Source organism: Leptopilina heterotoma, unplaced genomic scaffold, assembly GCF_015476425.1.
Source record: "Leptopilina heterotoma isolate Lh14 unplaced genomic scaffold, ASM1547642v1 Lhet_275, whole genome shotgun sequence".
NCBI lineage: Eukaryota > Metazoa > Arthropoda > Insecta > Hymenoptera > Figitidae > Leptopilina > Leptopilina heterotoma.
Window position 1 is genome coordinate 576,973 of NW_025110983.1, and position 14,534 is coordinate 591,506.

A 14,534-nucleotide genomic window follows, 5' to 3' on the forward strand; every position below is an offset into this window, starting at 1 on the left:
ATTCAAAATAGCGATTGTCAAGAAAGCTCTCTTAATTTTTCAGGGTTGGACAGCTGATAATAAGGGTGTGTCTACAATGGATTCTTTTATTTCTTAAAAATGCATTCAAAATAGTTTTTAAAATATCTTTTTCAAAATATCGATATTGACTAATGTCAATAAAGAAAGAACATTTATTATTTATCGATACATAGTATCGAATGTATCGATATCTCATGGTGCGGAAGCTCAAAAATTAAAGTTCCGTTCACAATTATCTTTCGTCCTTGTTTAAAGTGGGTCTCTTACTTTCTGTCTTTCTCACACACAAACACTCTTACAATTTTTCTCTCTTTCTCTTATTCATTCTATTTTATTCTCTCTCTCTCTCTCGCTCTCTTTTTTTCTTTCTCTCTCTCTCTTTCTCTCATTTTCTGGCAATTATTTCATCTCATTCGTGAGTGTCGATTTCATTATCGATACGACTGCTGCGAATTCCGGTTTTTCCCGTCCATGGATAAATGTCCGGACATGCCTGACATGTCTTCATATATCGAACGCCACTCTTGTGCCAAAGATTGCAGACCTTCGCGTTATTGCACTTCTTTGGCCTGTCCTGTAAATTTCAAACAGAATGAGCATAAAAAGGAGTTAAAGGAGGAAAGGAGGGGGGGGGGGCAGTAAGAGGTTATGAATACCTCAAGTAATCGATCGTGCTATTAAATACAAAATTTTATGATTCTTTCACAATTTCTTGTCTTATTTTATTCAATATTTCTTTAAATATATTTTGTTTTTTTTTATTTTTTATATTTCTTTTTTTTTTATTATTTACTGTTATATGAGAGGGGGGGGGGAGAAAAGAAGTTTATTTTTTCTCTTACCGGATAGTTGCAGCCAAATGGTTCGAAATTATCGAGAAGACCAAGGGGAGTTGGATTTCTCACCCATTGCAATGCTTGCCAATTTGTTATCACCCAAACGTCGTCCATTGCGACAATTGTATCCAGGAATGATAAGAAACCTTCTTTATGATGCGCCTGTGTGAACCATGCTGCATGATAGAAAAGTCCAAATGGCGCCCTGAAAGGATATTTAAATAAATTTATTTTTATTTGTAGTTTACGATTACGTGCGATTACTGAAAAAAAAACCGAAAGGTACAGGTAACTGCTTATATGCCGTCCTTCCTGTTTGACAAACAGTAGCATTTCTTTTAGAAACTTATTGGTTTGTGCGGCTAACATTTATCTACACAAATTTGCCATCATAAACTAATTACTTTTATTGTAGAAAGGCTATAATTTTCAAAAAGGTGTATACAAACCGAAAGGACAGCATATGAGCAGTTACCTGTATTTTAGCGAAAAATTATTTAAAAATAGCTACAAGTAACTGCATATATATGCTGTCCTGGTTTGTACTTTTTGAAAAACGCGTCATTTCTATCAAAATCTTTATAGTTCGTGACTAAAGCAATAAATAATTTGCCACGAACTAATAATATAATGATAGAAAAGTCACAGTTTTCAAAATTATATACAAACCAAAAAGTAAGTTTTTGCACAAATGCAAACTTCATACTGGGATCCCAGTAAACGAAAACTAATTGAAATGAATTAAAAAGAATTCACAAAGAGCTTTCGTGAATCCCGCTTTGTGACAAATACGAATTGGAGCCATGATGCAATTTTCCTGAATTCGTGAAACTGTATTGAACTTCCGAACCTTCTATCCGTACCAATTCACTGGACAAGTTTTGAGCCTTTAATTTTTTTCAATTCGTTAGCACGAATTCAATGCATTCCTTGGCCATTTCTTTCGAATGCGAATTCGTTTGGACAAATTGGTACATATTGAATTAAATTCAATTGAATATACAAAGAGCTTGAGTGAATCCCGCTTTGTGACAAATACGAATTGGAGCCTACCAAAAATGTTAATTCGTTTCAATTCATTTGAATTAGTTTTTTTTTACTGGGATAAATAAATTTAAAAAAGTAGCAAAAAGTATCTTTTAAACTTAAAAAAAGTAGTGAAAAAATTTCAATTCCATTAAAATTTTTGAAAATAATTAAATGTCTGTGTAGCATTTTATTAAATTTTTTTAAAAATAATTGAATTTTCGAAAATAATTTTCTTATTCATCGACATAATTGAATTTTTTCGAAGATATTATATGTAAATATTTGAATTCTTGGAAAGAATTTTCTTAAAATCTAAAAGAATAATTGAATTATTTCAAAAAAAATTTAATAAAAATTGTATTAAAAATAATTAATTTTTTTCGAAAAATTTTATTAAAATCTTTGAAAATAATTGAATTCCTGTGAAAAATTCTAATATTTTTGTAAATAATTGAATTCTTCCAAAGAATTTTAAAAAAACATTTTTTTAAATAATTGATTTTTTCGAGGAATTGTAATTAAAATTTTTAAGAATAAATATACATTTTTTGAGCAATTCCTGTAAAATTGTATTTAAAATAATTAAAATCCTGCTATAAATTTTATTATTTGAGAAAATAATTGAATAGTTGAAAAGAGTTTTATCAAAATTTAAAAAAATAATTGAATTCCGGAGAAGAATTTTATTATTTATGATTGGATTTATTCAATAAATGAAATGAAATGAAATGAAAATAATTGAATTATTGTGAAAATGTCATTAAAATGCTTAAAAAGAATTAAATTTCTGTAAAAAATGTTGTTATTTTTGAAAATAATTTAATTATTCATAAGAATTTTATAAAAATTGTTTACATAATTAATTTTTTCGAAATATAACAAGTATTATGGAAATTTTATTTTAAATAATAATTGAATTCTTGTGGAAAACTTTTTTTATGAAAATAATTGAATTTTTCGATCAATTAATTTAAAATAGTATAAAATAAAATTTAAATTTTCGTCGAGCATTATTATTTATTTAAATAATTGAATTGTTGCCAACGATTTTATTAGAATTTTTTAAAATATTTGAAAGATTAATTACATTTTTCGAGACATTCCTGAAAATTTTTTTTGAAAATAATTGAATGACAAAAAAGCAATTTTTTATTTATGAAAATAATAATTGAATTTTTGCGAACGATTTTATTAGAATTTTCAAAATTAATTGAATTTCCAGGAAGAAATTTATTACTTTTAGAAACAATTTAATTCTTGTGATGAATATTGTTATTTATGAAAATAATTGAATTTGGCAAACAATTTTATTGAAAAGCCTCAAAATAATTGAATTTTCGGGAATAATTTTGTTATTTATCTTTAATAATTGAATTCTTTCGATGAATTATTTATGTAAATAATTAAATTCATAGGAAAAATTTTATAAAAATCTAAAAGAAAAATTGATTATTTAAAATAATTGATTTCTTTCGAACAATTTTATTAAACTATTTGAAAATAATTGAATTCCTGTGCAAAATTATATAATATTTTTGTAAACAATTAAATTCTTCCGAAGAATTTAAAAAAAACATTTTTTTTTAAATAATTGAATTTTTCCATTATACATTTTTTAAGCAATTCCTGTAAAATTCTATTATAAATAATTGAAATCCTGCTATAAATTTTATTATTTAAGAAAATAATTGAATAGCTGCAAAAGAATTTTATTATTTTTGAAAATAATTGAATTATTGCGAAAAATTTTCTATTAAAATGTTTAAAAAAAAATTAAATTTCTGTAAAAAATTTTGTTATTTTGTGAAAATAATTAAATTCTTCTGAATAATTTTATAAAACATTGTTGTCAATAATTAATTATTTCGATATATAATAATTATGAAAATTTTATTTTAAATAATTGAATTTTCATTTCTGGAAAAATTTATAAGTGATAATAATTGAATTTTTCGATTAATTAATTTAAAGTATAGTATTAAAAATTAATGAAATTCTTCGATGATTTTTATTATTTATGAATATATAATTTAAATATGAATTTACAAGGGTTACTTGTATTCGGGACTTGGGTCTTCTTCTATGCAGTGATCTCTCATTTAATAGACATATATCTGAAGTAACTTCAAAAGCATTAAGAGTCCTAGGTTTTATAACTAGAAACGCATCTATGTTTCACAATATAAATACACTTAGAATTCTTTTCTTCTCTTTGGTGAGATCGCTGCTGGAATATGCCTCTGTAATATATGTGCCTTTTTATGATTTTAATGTGATAAGACTTGAAAGAATTCAAAATAGATTTCTCCGTTTTGTGGCGCGACAGTTTAACATACCATTTGACAGATGCGCCCATGACTACAGTTCATTACGACTATTACTTAACACTCCACTAATTGCATCTAGGTTTCTGTTTAATGATTTGACTTTTTTCTATAAGATTATAAATGGTGTTAATGATTGTCCACATTTATTGTCATTATTTAATTTATCTGTTCCTACTAGAGTTACTAGAAATTACACATTATTTGTGGAATCGTTCCATAGAACAAACTACGGATACCACTCTCTTGTAACAAGACTAGGCAGAGAGGCTAATTCTGTCTCTAATGTTATTGATTTTTTTGACAATAATTATTTAAGATTTACCTCCACATTGCGTAAGTTCACATTAAATTTTTGATTCTATTACTGCCTAGTGCAGGCTAACTAATTATTATTGATTAAAATAGGTTGTGGTTTGCAGCCTTTAGATTGTAAGAGTACTTTGTACGAAAGGGCTTGACCCGTAAATTTGTTAAATAAATAAATAAATAATTGAATTCTTGGTTATGTATTTTATCAAAAATTTTGTTACATAATTGAATTTCCATGAAAAATATTATTTTTAGTGAAAGTAACTGAATTATTGTGATTGTATTAAAATTTTTTCAAATAATATTGATTGTAATTTCATTTTTTCGAAATTTTTTTAAAAATTCTATTCTATATTTATTGAATTTCTGTGGTAATTTTTATTATTTATGAAAATAATTGAATTTTGGATGAATTTTATAAATTTTTTTTTTAATAATTGAATTTTGGATGAATTTTATAAATGTTTTTTTAAATAATTAAATTTTGGATGAATTTTATAAAAATGTTTTTATAAATGTTTATTTAAATAATATTGATCAACTTTTGCGAAATTTTATGAAAATTGGTCAGTTGACAAATATAAGAAAGTGTCGCATTTGGCAATTTACTGAAAGAACAGCATATAAGCAGTTACCTGTATAAAATAAATTGCCACAATACAGAAAAGAATATATTTTCCGCAATGTATTTTTTTTATTCGTTTCTTTGTTGTGTTTATTTATGGTTCTGTTAGAGGTCAATAAAAAATATAAAATAATAATAATAATAATAAAGTAAAGATAAAATTTTGATTTACCTGTTGGTTGTATAGTGACGTTCGAAATTCTTGATTAGCATTTTATAAACGCCATCGGGTGTTGGTGGATTGCTGCATGCGTCACCCATTGAACATCTACCGCCATTAAGATCCTGCCACATTACCATGGGAACTTCCCATAAACCAGGATACGATCTTGTTGGACAAGGTGGTATCATACAATCGTGGAAGAGTTTATAATCTAATGTGTATGGCCAGCTTGGAGGACGATTCTCATATATTGGCATTGACGAGTCATAAGTGAAGTTCAAGTCCCAGAGCATTTTGAACATATTATTGCCACCAACCTTAAAGGAAAATATTATATATTTATTTTACATAAAAAATCTTATATCAAAAAGTATAATTTGGAAAAATTATCAAATAAACTTTTTTTTTTTTTTTTTTTTACAATAATATTATAAATGTCGATAAAATTGTGTGTTATACAATTCTTTGATAACTTTTGAAAAATGTCGTTCTGGCCCTAAGGTGGGCACCATCCGTTTTTATTTAAAATCACTTTTGGATTAAAAAAAAAAAAAAAAAAAAAAAAAAAATTATTTTTTTTACTATGTAATATTTATCAAAATATATTATGGAAAATGTAAATTTTATGATGAATAATAAAATAATTTAGTTTTTAAAGTATAAAATAGGATAAATATTTAACAATATTTTTTTTTTTTTTTATTAATATTTTAGAATAGCTTCTTATAAGCAAAAAACAGAGTTTACAACTATTGATTCTGTGATTATAAGCCGAAAACAATACATTTCAAATAAAATTACCTTAAATTGATTTTTGCGCGACTATTTTTTTAATTTTTCAGTGAATTTTTGAATGGTGGCCACCTTGGGGCCCCTATAAAAAAAAACCTTTTTTTCTTCTCCCAATGCTTTGAAATTCTTTGCCCATGCTTCAAAAATTAAAAAATTGAAAAGTTTTATTTATGCTTTAAATAAATTTATTCAAAATTCTAAAAAATTGGTTTCTGAGAGGTACATGTATATGTAAATAAAATTGAGATTTTCTTGGATCGCACGCAGATGATGAGAAAATTCTTCGCATTACGTAAAAGCGAACGTTTATGATCATTTTAACGATTGCCCTTTTCATGTGTGTTTATATATACATATATATTTAATCCCTATACCATTTAGATTTCAAAAGTGATTCTTGATATTCTTTCTAAAATTACGATTAAATGCGGGTAACTTAATCGTTTAGTGTTACGAGGTTATTGCCGAGATTCATTTTCCTCTTTTTCTTCTTCTTCTTATTATTATTATTATATTTTTTTAAATCTTATTCTCTTAATGACAAATCTAATAATTGACCATATAAAGTGGATATAACAAAAACGATAATTGTTGAACGGGATTTATCTTTCGAAACAATTACAAATAACATCTTCCCCCCACTCTCCATATTCTTTCACATTTAACTATATTTTTTCTTCCTTTTTTTCCCTAAAATTTAAAATATTTTTCAATTATTGCTAAGTTATAAACTTTTTTTTTACAATTCTTAGATAATCGCATAACTTTTATAAACCATATAGACTTTAATTGTATCCTCCTTGACTTAAATAGCAGCGCGAATGTTTTCTCTCTCATTTTTTTTTTTATTTAGGATTCACTTAATGAGAATTTCCTTCTAATTTTTTCCACAAACGAAGTGTATTCCTTTTTTTTCGCCATAAAATATCATAACGATGTATTTTTCTTTCAATGAAAGACATAATTTTCATTTTTATTATTGAAATTTATTTTTTTTTTTTCTATAAAATTTATTTTTTATCTATCAAAAATTTTTTTTACAAAATTTAATATTTTTTTATAAATGTTATGTTTTTTTGTTAATTTAACTGAGAAATTATTATATGGAATAATATTAAAAAAACTATATTTATTCCATCAGATTATTATAAACATACTTTTAAATAATTTAAACTTTAAATTAAGATTTGAAAAAAAATTTTTTTATTTTGAAAATTTTAATAATAATTGATTAATTTTCATAAATACTAATTAATAAAATAGTTTTGCAACTGGTTCAAACAAGTCGCGAACCTAGTTATAATGAATCTGTTATTGACCTGTGAGCAGCGGTCAATAAAGTGACCATTATTGCCCTAGGGTAATAATGGGGACTTTATTGACCTAGGGTAATAATGGACACATTATTGCCCTAGGACAATAATGGGTACTTTATTACCCTAGGGCAATAATGGGTACTTTATTGACCGCCTGAGTTAAAATAATTTTTTGTTTTTCCAAATTATAAATAAATAAATAAGAAAAACATAGAAAAATAAAAAATATAATTACCGAGAGGAATGGTGCTCTCATTCCGCGAACATCTTCGAGTTTAACACCTCCATAGGCTGCCAAAATTTCCCGTTGTCCAGCAACTTCTCTCGCCCATTTTCTCGCTGAGAATTGCTCTCCAAAACTGTGCCTAAATTATATTTTTTTTTTCACCGAAAAGAAAGAAAAGAAAAAATTAGTAACAATTTTTCACTCTGAATCATTGTATATAATTAAAAATTTTTTTCTATCAAAATAAAATTAATTTCAATTTTATAAAATATGAAAATTGATTATTCTATTAAAGCGACAATTATTTACGACAAGCAATTACAAAAAAAAAAAATATTTTTTAATTCTACTCGCTAAAAATAATTTTCTTGTTTATTTAGATATAAAATTTTTAAAGACTTGCATAACAAAAATATTTACTTTTCCAAATTCTTTTAATTATATTAAAATAATTAAACTAAATGAATAAAAATTATATGAAACTAAATATGAATAGAATAAATAAATTACAAAACTATTTTAATTTATTTAATTTTTTTTTCTATAATTTTTAAATTAAAAATCTAAATTCTAAACTTAAATTGAAAAAATTAAAAAACCTAAATAAAAAATGGTAAATAAATATTTATTTTCATTTCAAAGAGAAAATTTAAAATTTAAATAAAAATTCATGAAAATTAATAAAAGTTAAGTGTTAATTATTATAAATTACAAAAATTTATTAGATTCTAAAATTAAATATGTGTGAGTTTAATGAAATCAAAGAGATGAATTAATGAAGCGAGCGACTAAATTGAGATGTAAAAAAAAAGAAACTAAATTAAATTAAAAAGCGAAAGGCGCATGATGAACTGCATTAGTGACAGGTTAAGATATATACTCTCTCTTTAATTATATATACGAATTGATGATGAGTGTTAGTGGGTCGATCCTACAAGATTATTTCACGAAATGTAAAATTTCGATTAATATATGGAAATAAAATTGACTCTAATTACTTTCATTTTTCTTATATATGTATATGGCTTTTTTTTATTTTATCCGATTTTTTGGAAAACCGAAAAATACACATTCTATTAAATTATAAAATTAAATACACGCAAAATATATTATAAGATTGCAATTATAATTAGTGTAATTATAATTGCAATTAAAATTATTGAAATTATAATTGTAATTGATTATAATTAATAAAATTATAATTGATTATAATTAATATTAATATAATTATAATTGTAATTGATTATAATTAGTATAATTGTAATTAATTATAATTAATATAATTATAATTGTAATTGATTATAATTAGTATAATTATAATTGCAATTACAATTAACATACAAACAGCAAAAAAAATAATTAAATTAGTTAATGTCAATTTTTTATTATAATTATAATTAAGCTAACAATATTATATTAATTGCAATTACCATTAGCATGATTATAATTGTAATTGTACCTAATTATAATTATTAACAATTATTAATTTTTGTTTATTTATTTATTTATTTATTTATTTACATACAAAATATCTCGTAAATCGTTAAAAATTTAATTATTGTTTAATATTATTATTATATTTCATTTTTGTCATAATTACTTTATAATTATTTAATTAAAAAATTATGTAATTCACCAAAATTTAAATTGTAAGAAAATAATAAAAATGGGTACAAGTGGTTTTTAACAATTTATTTTATAATAATTAATAATTTATAAAAAAAAACTAATCAATAATAATTAATTTAAATAGTTCATTTCAATTTTTTATTATAATAATTATAAATAAGCTAACAATATTATAATTTAAATATATTATTGAAAAAAACATTAGAAATGAAAAAGAAAATTAATTTAAAACTGACAAGTAAAAGAAAGAGTATAACATAAAAAATTCTAATAAATAATTAGTAAATAATTAATTATAAGTTTTGAATTGAATATGAAATAAAGTATAATAAAAATTTGATTAAGAAACAATAATTTCATAACATATGAAGTAAATAAAAAATAAAATAGATCCAACACGTTATGTAATCGATAATTAATCAAAAATAAGAAAATAATTAACTCTATTTAATAATAGAGAATGTGATAGTTCTTAATAATTTGGGACCGTTTTAAATTTTAAAATAGTAATTAAATTACCAATTAAGTGTAATAAAAGATAAATTTAAAAAAAAAAAAAGTCTATACATAAATTAATATCAAAATTAATTAATTTCAAATATTTTCCTCTGTAATTAATTAAAATTACATTCAAAAAAAATTTCAAAATGATAAAATTCTTTAGGATTTCTCAAAAAAAAAAAAAAAATTCCACTAAACATGGAATTTACTTCGAATTATAAAAATTGTTATTAGTTTTTTTTTGTACAGCATGCAATCATTTCAAAAACCGAATTCATTTTTATTTATATTGCGCACCTTATTGCCAATTAGTTCAATATTTACAATTAAATACTAATTGTTATTATTACGATTATTTATGTACATATTAAAAAAAATTCTACAAAATAATAATAATTTGATAAAAGAAGAAAATAATTTAAATAATTTTTTGCAATTCAAGAATTAATAAATTTTTCTTTTCATAAATTAAACGATCTCAAGATATTGATCCTGAAAAATCAATTTTTATTAAGAATATCGACAGTATTAATCGTTTTGTCAATATTCTCAAATCAATCAATCGATTATGTTAATATGTTTTATTAAATATTTTAATCAATTAATAAAATATCCATTTTAGATATTCGATAATCGATAAATAGATAAATAATCGTTTAATCCATAAAAAATCAATTAATGAATATTCAATAATTGATTAATCGATAAATAATTAATTGATCGATAAATAATCGAATAATCGATAAATAATTTATTTAACGATAAATAATCGAGTAATTAATAATTAAACAATTAATGAATAAATAATTGAATAAACGATAAATAATCGATTGATTAAAAAATAGTCAATTAATCGATAAATAATCGATTAATCGATATTTTAATAATTGATTAGCAAATATACGATAATCGATTAATTAATATTGTGTAATTATAAGAGTTATCGATTACTGAATATCGGTATAAATCGATAAATTTCTTGTTCGAATAATCAGTTGTGAAGTGGATATTTATTGATAAACTTTTAATTAATCGATTAATTGAAAATAAGTTGAAAATTAATTGAAAACAATACTACAATATTGATAGTTGATAGTTGCAGTCTAAAGGGAATGCCAATAAATTAATATGTATAACGAGTGAATAATATAAAATAAAACAGATATTTAGAATGCTAGAAAAAAATAGTACAAAAATAGTAAAGAAATAGTGACAAAGGGGTAGTTTTGAAAAAGGTAAAAAATAGTCAAAAAGTAAATAAACATACTAGAAGTTAATTTTAAGAAATAGAAAGAAATAGTAAGAAACAGTAAGAAATAGTAAGAAATAGTACGAAATTGTGAAAAATAGTAAGAAATTGTAAAAAATAGTAAGAAACAGTAAGAAATAGTATGAAATTGTAAGAAGTAGTAAGAAATAGTACGAAATTGTGAACAATAGTAAGAAATTGTAAAAAATAGTAAGAAATTGTAAAAAATAGTAAGAAACAGTAAGAAATAGTAAGAAATAGTACGAAATTGTGAAAAATAGTAAGAAATTGTAAAAAATAGTAAGAAACAGTAAGAAATAGTATGAAATTGTAAAAAAAGTACAAAGTAGCGAGATGTAGTAATAATATTTTTAAAAATAAAAAAAATTGTAGAAAAACTGAAAAAGTAATAAATAATAATGTAAGATATAAAAGAAGAATATTAAAAAGAAAAGTAGAAAATATAATAAGATATAGTAATTGTAAAAATAGTGAAAAATAGTTAAAGATAACAAGAAATAGTAGAAAATAGAAAAAATAGTAAGAAATAGTAGAAAATACAAAAAAAGTAACATGTTGTTGAAAATAGTAATAAGAAATTGTTGGAAATAGTAAAAAATATTTAGAAATAGTAAAATACAGTAAAAAATAGTAAGAAATAATAGAAAATAGTAAAAAAAAGGTAAGAGATAGTTGAGAATAGTAAAAAATAGTAAATAACAGTAGATAACAGTAAAAAATAGTTAAAAATAGTAGAAAATAGTAAAAAAAATTTAAAATAGTAATAAATAGTTGAAAATAGTAAAAAAACAGTACAAACTAATAATAAATAGTAGGAAATAGTAAACAAAATAGTGGACAATAGGAAAAAACAGTTAAAAATAGTAAGAAATAGTGGAAAATAAAAAAATAGTAAGAAATAGAAAATTAAAAAATATATATAGTAAGAAATAGTAGAAAACAGTAAAAAAAGTATAATATAGTTGGAAATAGTAAAAAATAGTTAAAAATAGTAGAAAATAGTAAAAAAAAGTAAGTTCTTGTTGGAAATAATGTGAACCAGAAACAAATTGTTAGAAATAGTACAAAATAGTAAAAAAAAGCTAAGAAATTGTTCAAAATAGTAAAGTACAGTAAGAAATAGTAAAAAAATAGTAAGAAATAGTAAAAAATAGTAAAAAAAAGTTTAGAAATAGTTGAAAAGAGTAAAAAAAAATTGTAAAGAACAGTAAAAAATAGTTAAAAATAGTAAAAAATATTATAAAAAATGTAAAGAAATAGTTATAAATAGTAAAAACCATTAAAAATAGTAATAAATAGTTTAAAATAATAAAAAAAATAGTAAAAACTAATGAGAAATAGTAGGAAATAGTAAAAAAAAATTGTGGACAATAAAAAATAACAGTTAAAAATAAAAAATTCTTTGAAATAGTAGAAAATAGTAAAAATTAGTTGTAAATAGTGAAAAATAGTAATAAACAGTAAGAAATAGTGAAAAATAGTAGAAAATAGTAAGAAACAGTGAAAAAAATATTAAGAAATAGTAGACAATGGTAAAAAAAAGTGTAGAAAAAGTTAGTAATAGTAGAAAATAGTTAAAAATAGTTCAAAAAATATTAAAAAAGTAAAAAAAAAATAAAAAATTTAGAAATAAAAGGGGGTGCTCGTTTAGTACTTACGAGACCGTGTGGGAGGCAATCTCGTGACCGGTGGCGTATAAATTTTGAACTTGGCTGTAGTCGGTCCATTCGTGGGACACGTAGAAGGTCGCCGAGATGGGACAGCCATTGGGGTTCTTTCTGCCCTTTTCAAAGAGATCCGCGTACAGACCCTTGTTAAGGTCGTTCACGGAATCGTCGAAGGTCAGGAGCACGATTTGCGGTATCTCTTCTGGCAAGTAGTCTCCTATTTTTTTGTTTTTTGTTTTTTGTTTTGTTTTTTACAGTTTTCCAAAGGAATATAGGATACAGGGCGGGATTCATTGTTTCGTAACGTTCATCCAGTATTTTTCATTGTTTTTTTAAATTTCAATAATTATGTATTAATTTTAATTTGCAATTTAATAGAAAAAAAAATTGTTTTAATTTTACAATTTTTGCAAATTGAACAAAAAATTTTTTTTGTTAATTTTATATTTTTTCCAAATTGAATAAACAAATTTAAAAAAAAAATTTTTTTTCAAATTAAAGAAAGAAATATTTTTTGCAAATTTTTCAATTGAAAATATTTTTAATTAAAAACGAAAAATTTAGGTAATTTTTTTTTTGCAATTATAAATATTTTAATATTTGTTTTTGTATGAAAGTTTAGGATTTTTTTTTGGTATATTTAATTTTTTTTTGAACAAAAAGATGATTTGAAAAAATTTATTAAAGTGAACGAGTTGAATGTGAAAAATGATTTTTGTACGTATGACAATGTAGTAGAAAGAAAGGAATGGGAGAGAAAAAGAAAAAAAATTTCTTGTTAGTAATGCGAAATTAGTTTTTCAGCAAAAAAAAAAATACATTTTTCTATCATAGAGAACAAAAAAGCATTTTGTTTTCAAAATTATGGTTTTTTGTATAATTACAACAATAATATTTGCATTATATAAAATTATAACAAATAAAATTATTATAAACAGTTATAAATAATGATTATTTATAATAATTAGCATAATTTTTTAATAAATAATTATCAAAAATAATTGTAATAAATAATTATATCAATTACTGTAAATAATTAAAATTATTAATTACTATAAATTATTATAAATAATAATAATAATAAATAAAAGTAATTATTAATAATAAAATTATTATAAACAGTTATAAATAATGATTATTTATAATAATTATTACAATTTCTTTCTCTAAATAATAACTTTTTATAAATAATTATTAATAGTTAATAATAATAACAATTTTTTGTAAATGCCTGTGAAAAGAAAATTATAATGAATATTGATTCATTATTAGTAATAAATATTTATTTATAAATTATTATTTATTATTACATAAATAATAAATAAAAATTTATAAATAAATATTTTTAAATAATTATTAATAATAATAATAAATATTATTGCAAAAAATAGTAATAATAGTATTAATATTATTAATTTTTTGTTACTTTAATTTTCATTGTTTATTAAAAATTAATTATTTATTTAATTAATTAATTGATTAAAAAAAAATGCTTTGTTGTTTTCTATAATAAAGGCCATAAACATTTTATATATAAAAAGATAAAACTTTCTAAGGAACGTGACGACCTTGAGGAAAGCGAACTCAACTGTATTTTTTTTTTTTTTTTTTTTACAATCTTTAGAGAAAATAATTGTTATTTATTTGTTTATTCCTCAAGGACACAGTTTCCTTTGAATATTTCCATCCCCCCTCTTCACCCCCTTTGTCCCCACTGATTTCTCTCTTTTGAATAAAAATAATATAAAGAAGAAAATAAAAAAAAAAAAAACCGAATGCGGAGCGATAATGAAAAACCGTATGTACCTATAAGAGATAGAAAA

At 22.1% G+C, this 14,534-nt stretch overlaps 1 protein-coding gene across 4 annotated transcripts in view; it reads right to left on the reverse strand.

Moving 5' to 3' along the window:
- Positions 1 to 355: 355 nt before the first annotated feature.
- The window catches only part of LOC122503970, a 144,233-nt gene continuing 130,054 nt past the window's right edge, over positions 356 to 14,534 (reverse strand). For 3 of the 4 annotated variants that reach the window (XM_043614778.1, XM_043614777.1, XM_043614775.1), the window contains 5 exons: positions 12,703 to 12,928; positions 7,654 to 7,783; positions 5,320 to 5,627; positions 864 to 1,062; positions 356 to 595 (listed from right to left, as the gene is read on the reverse strand). In XM_043614778.1, coding sequence (XP_043470713.1) covers positions 431 to 595; positions 864 to 1,062; positions 5,320 to 5,627; positions 7,654 to 7,783; positions 12,703 to 12,928 — 1,028 coding nt within the window. In that variant the 3' untranslated portion in view covers positions 356 to 430. The remainder of the gene's footprint in view (positions 596 to 863; positions 1,063 to 5,319; positions 5,628 to 7,653; positions 7,784 to 12,702; positions 12,929 to 14,534) is intronic. The other variant, XM_043614776.1, reaches the window with a different exon arrangement.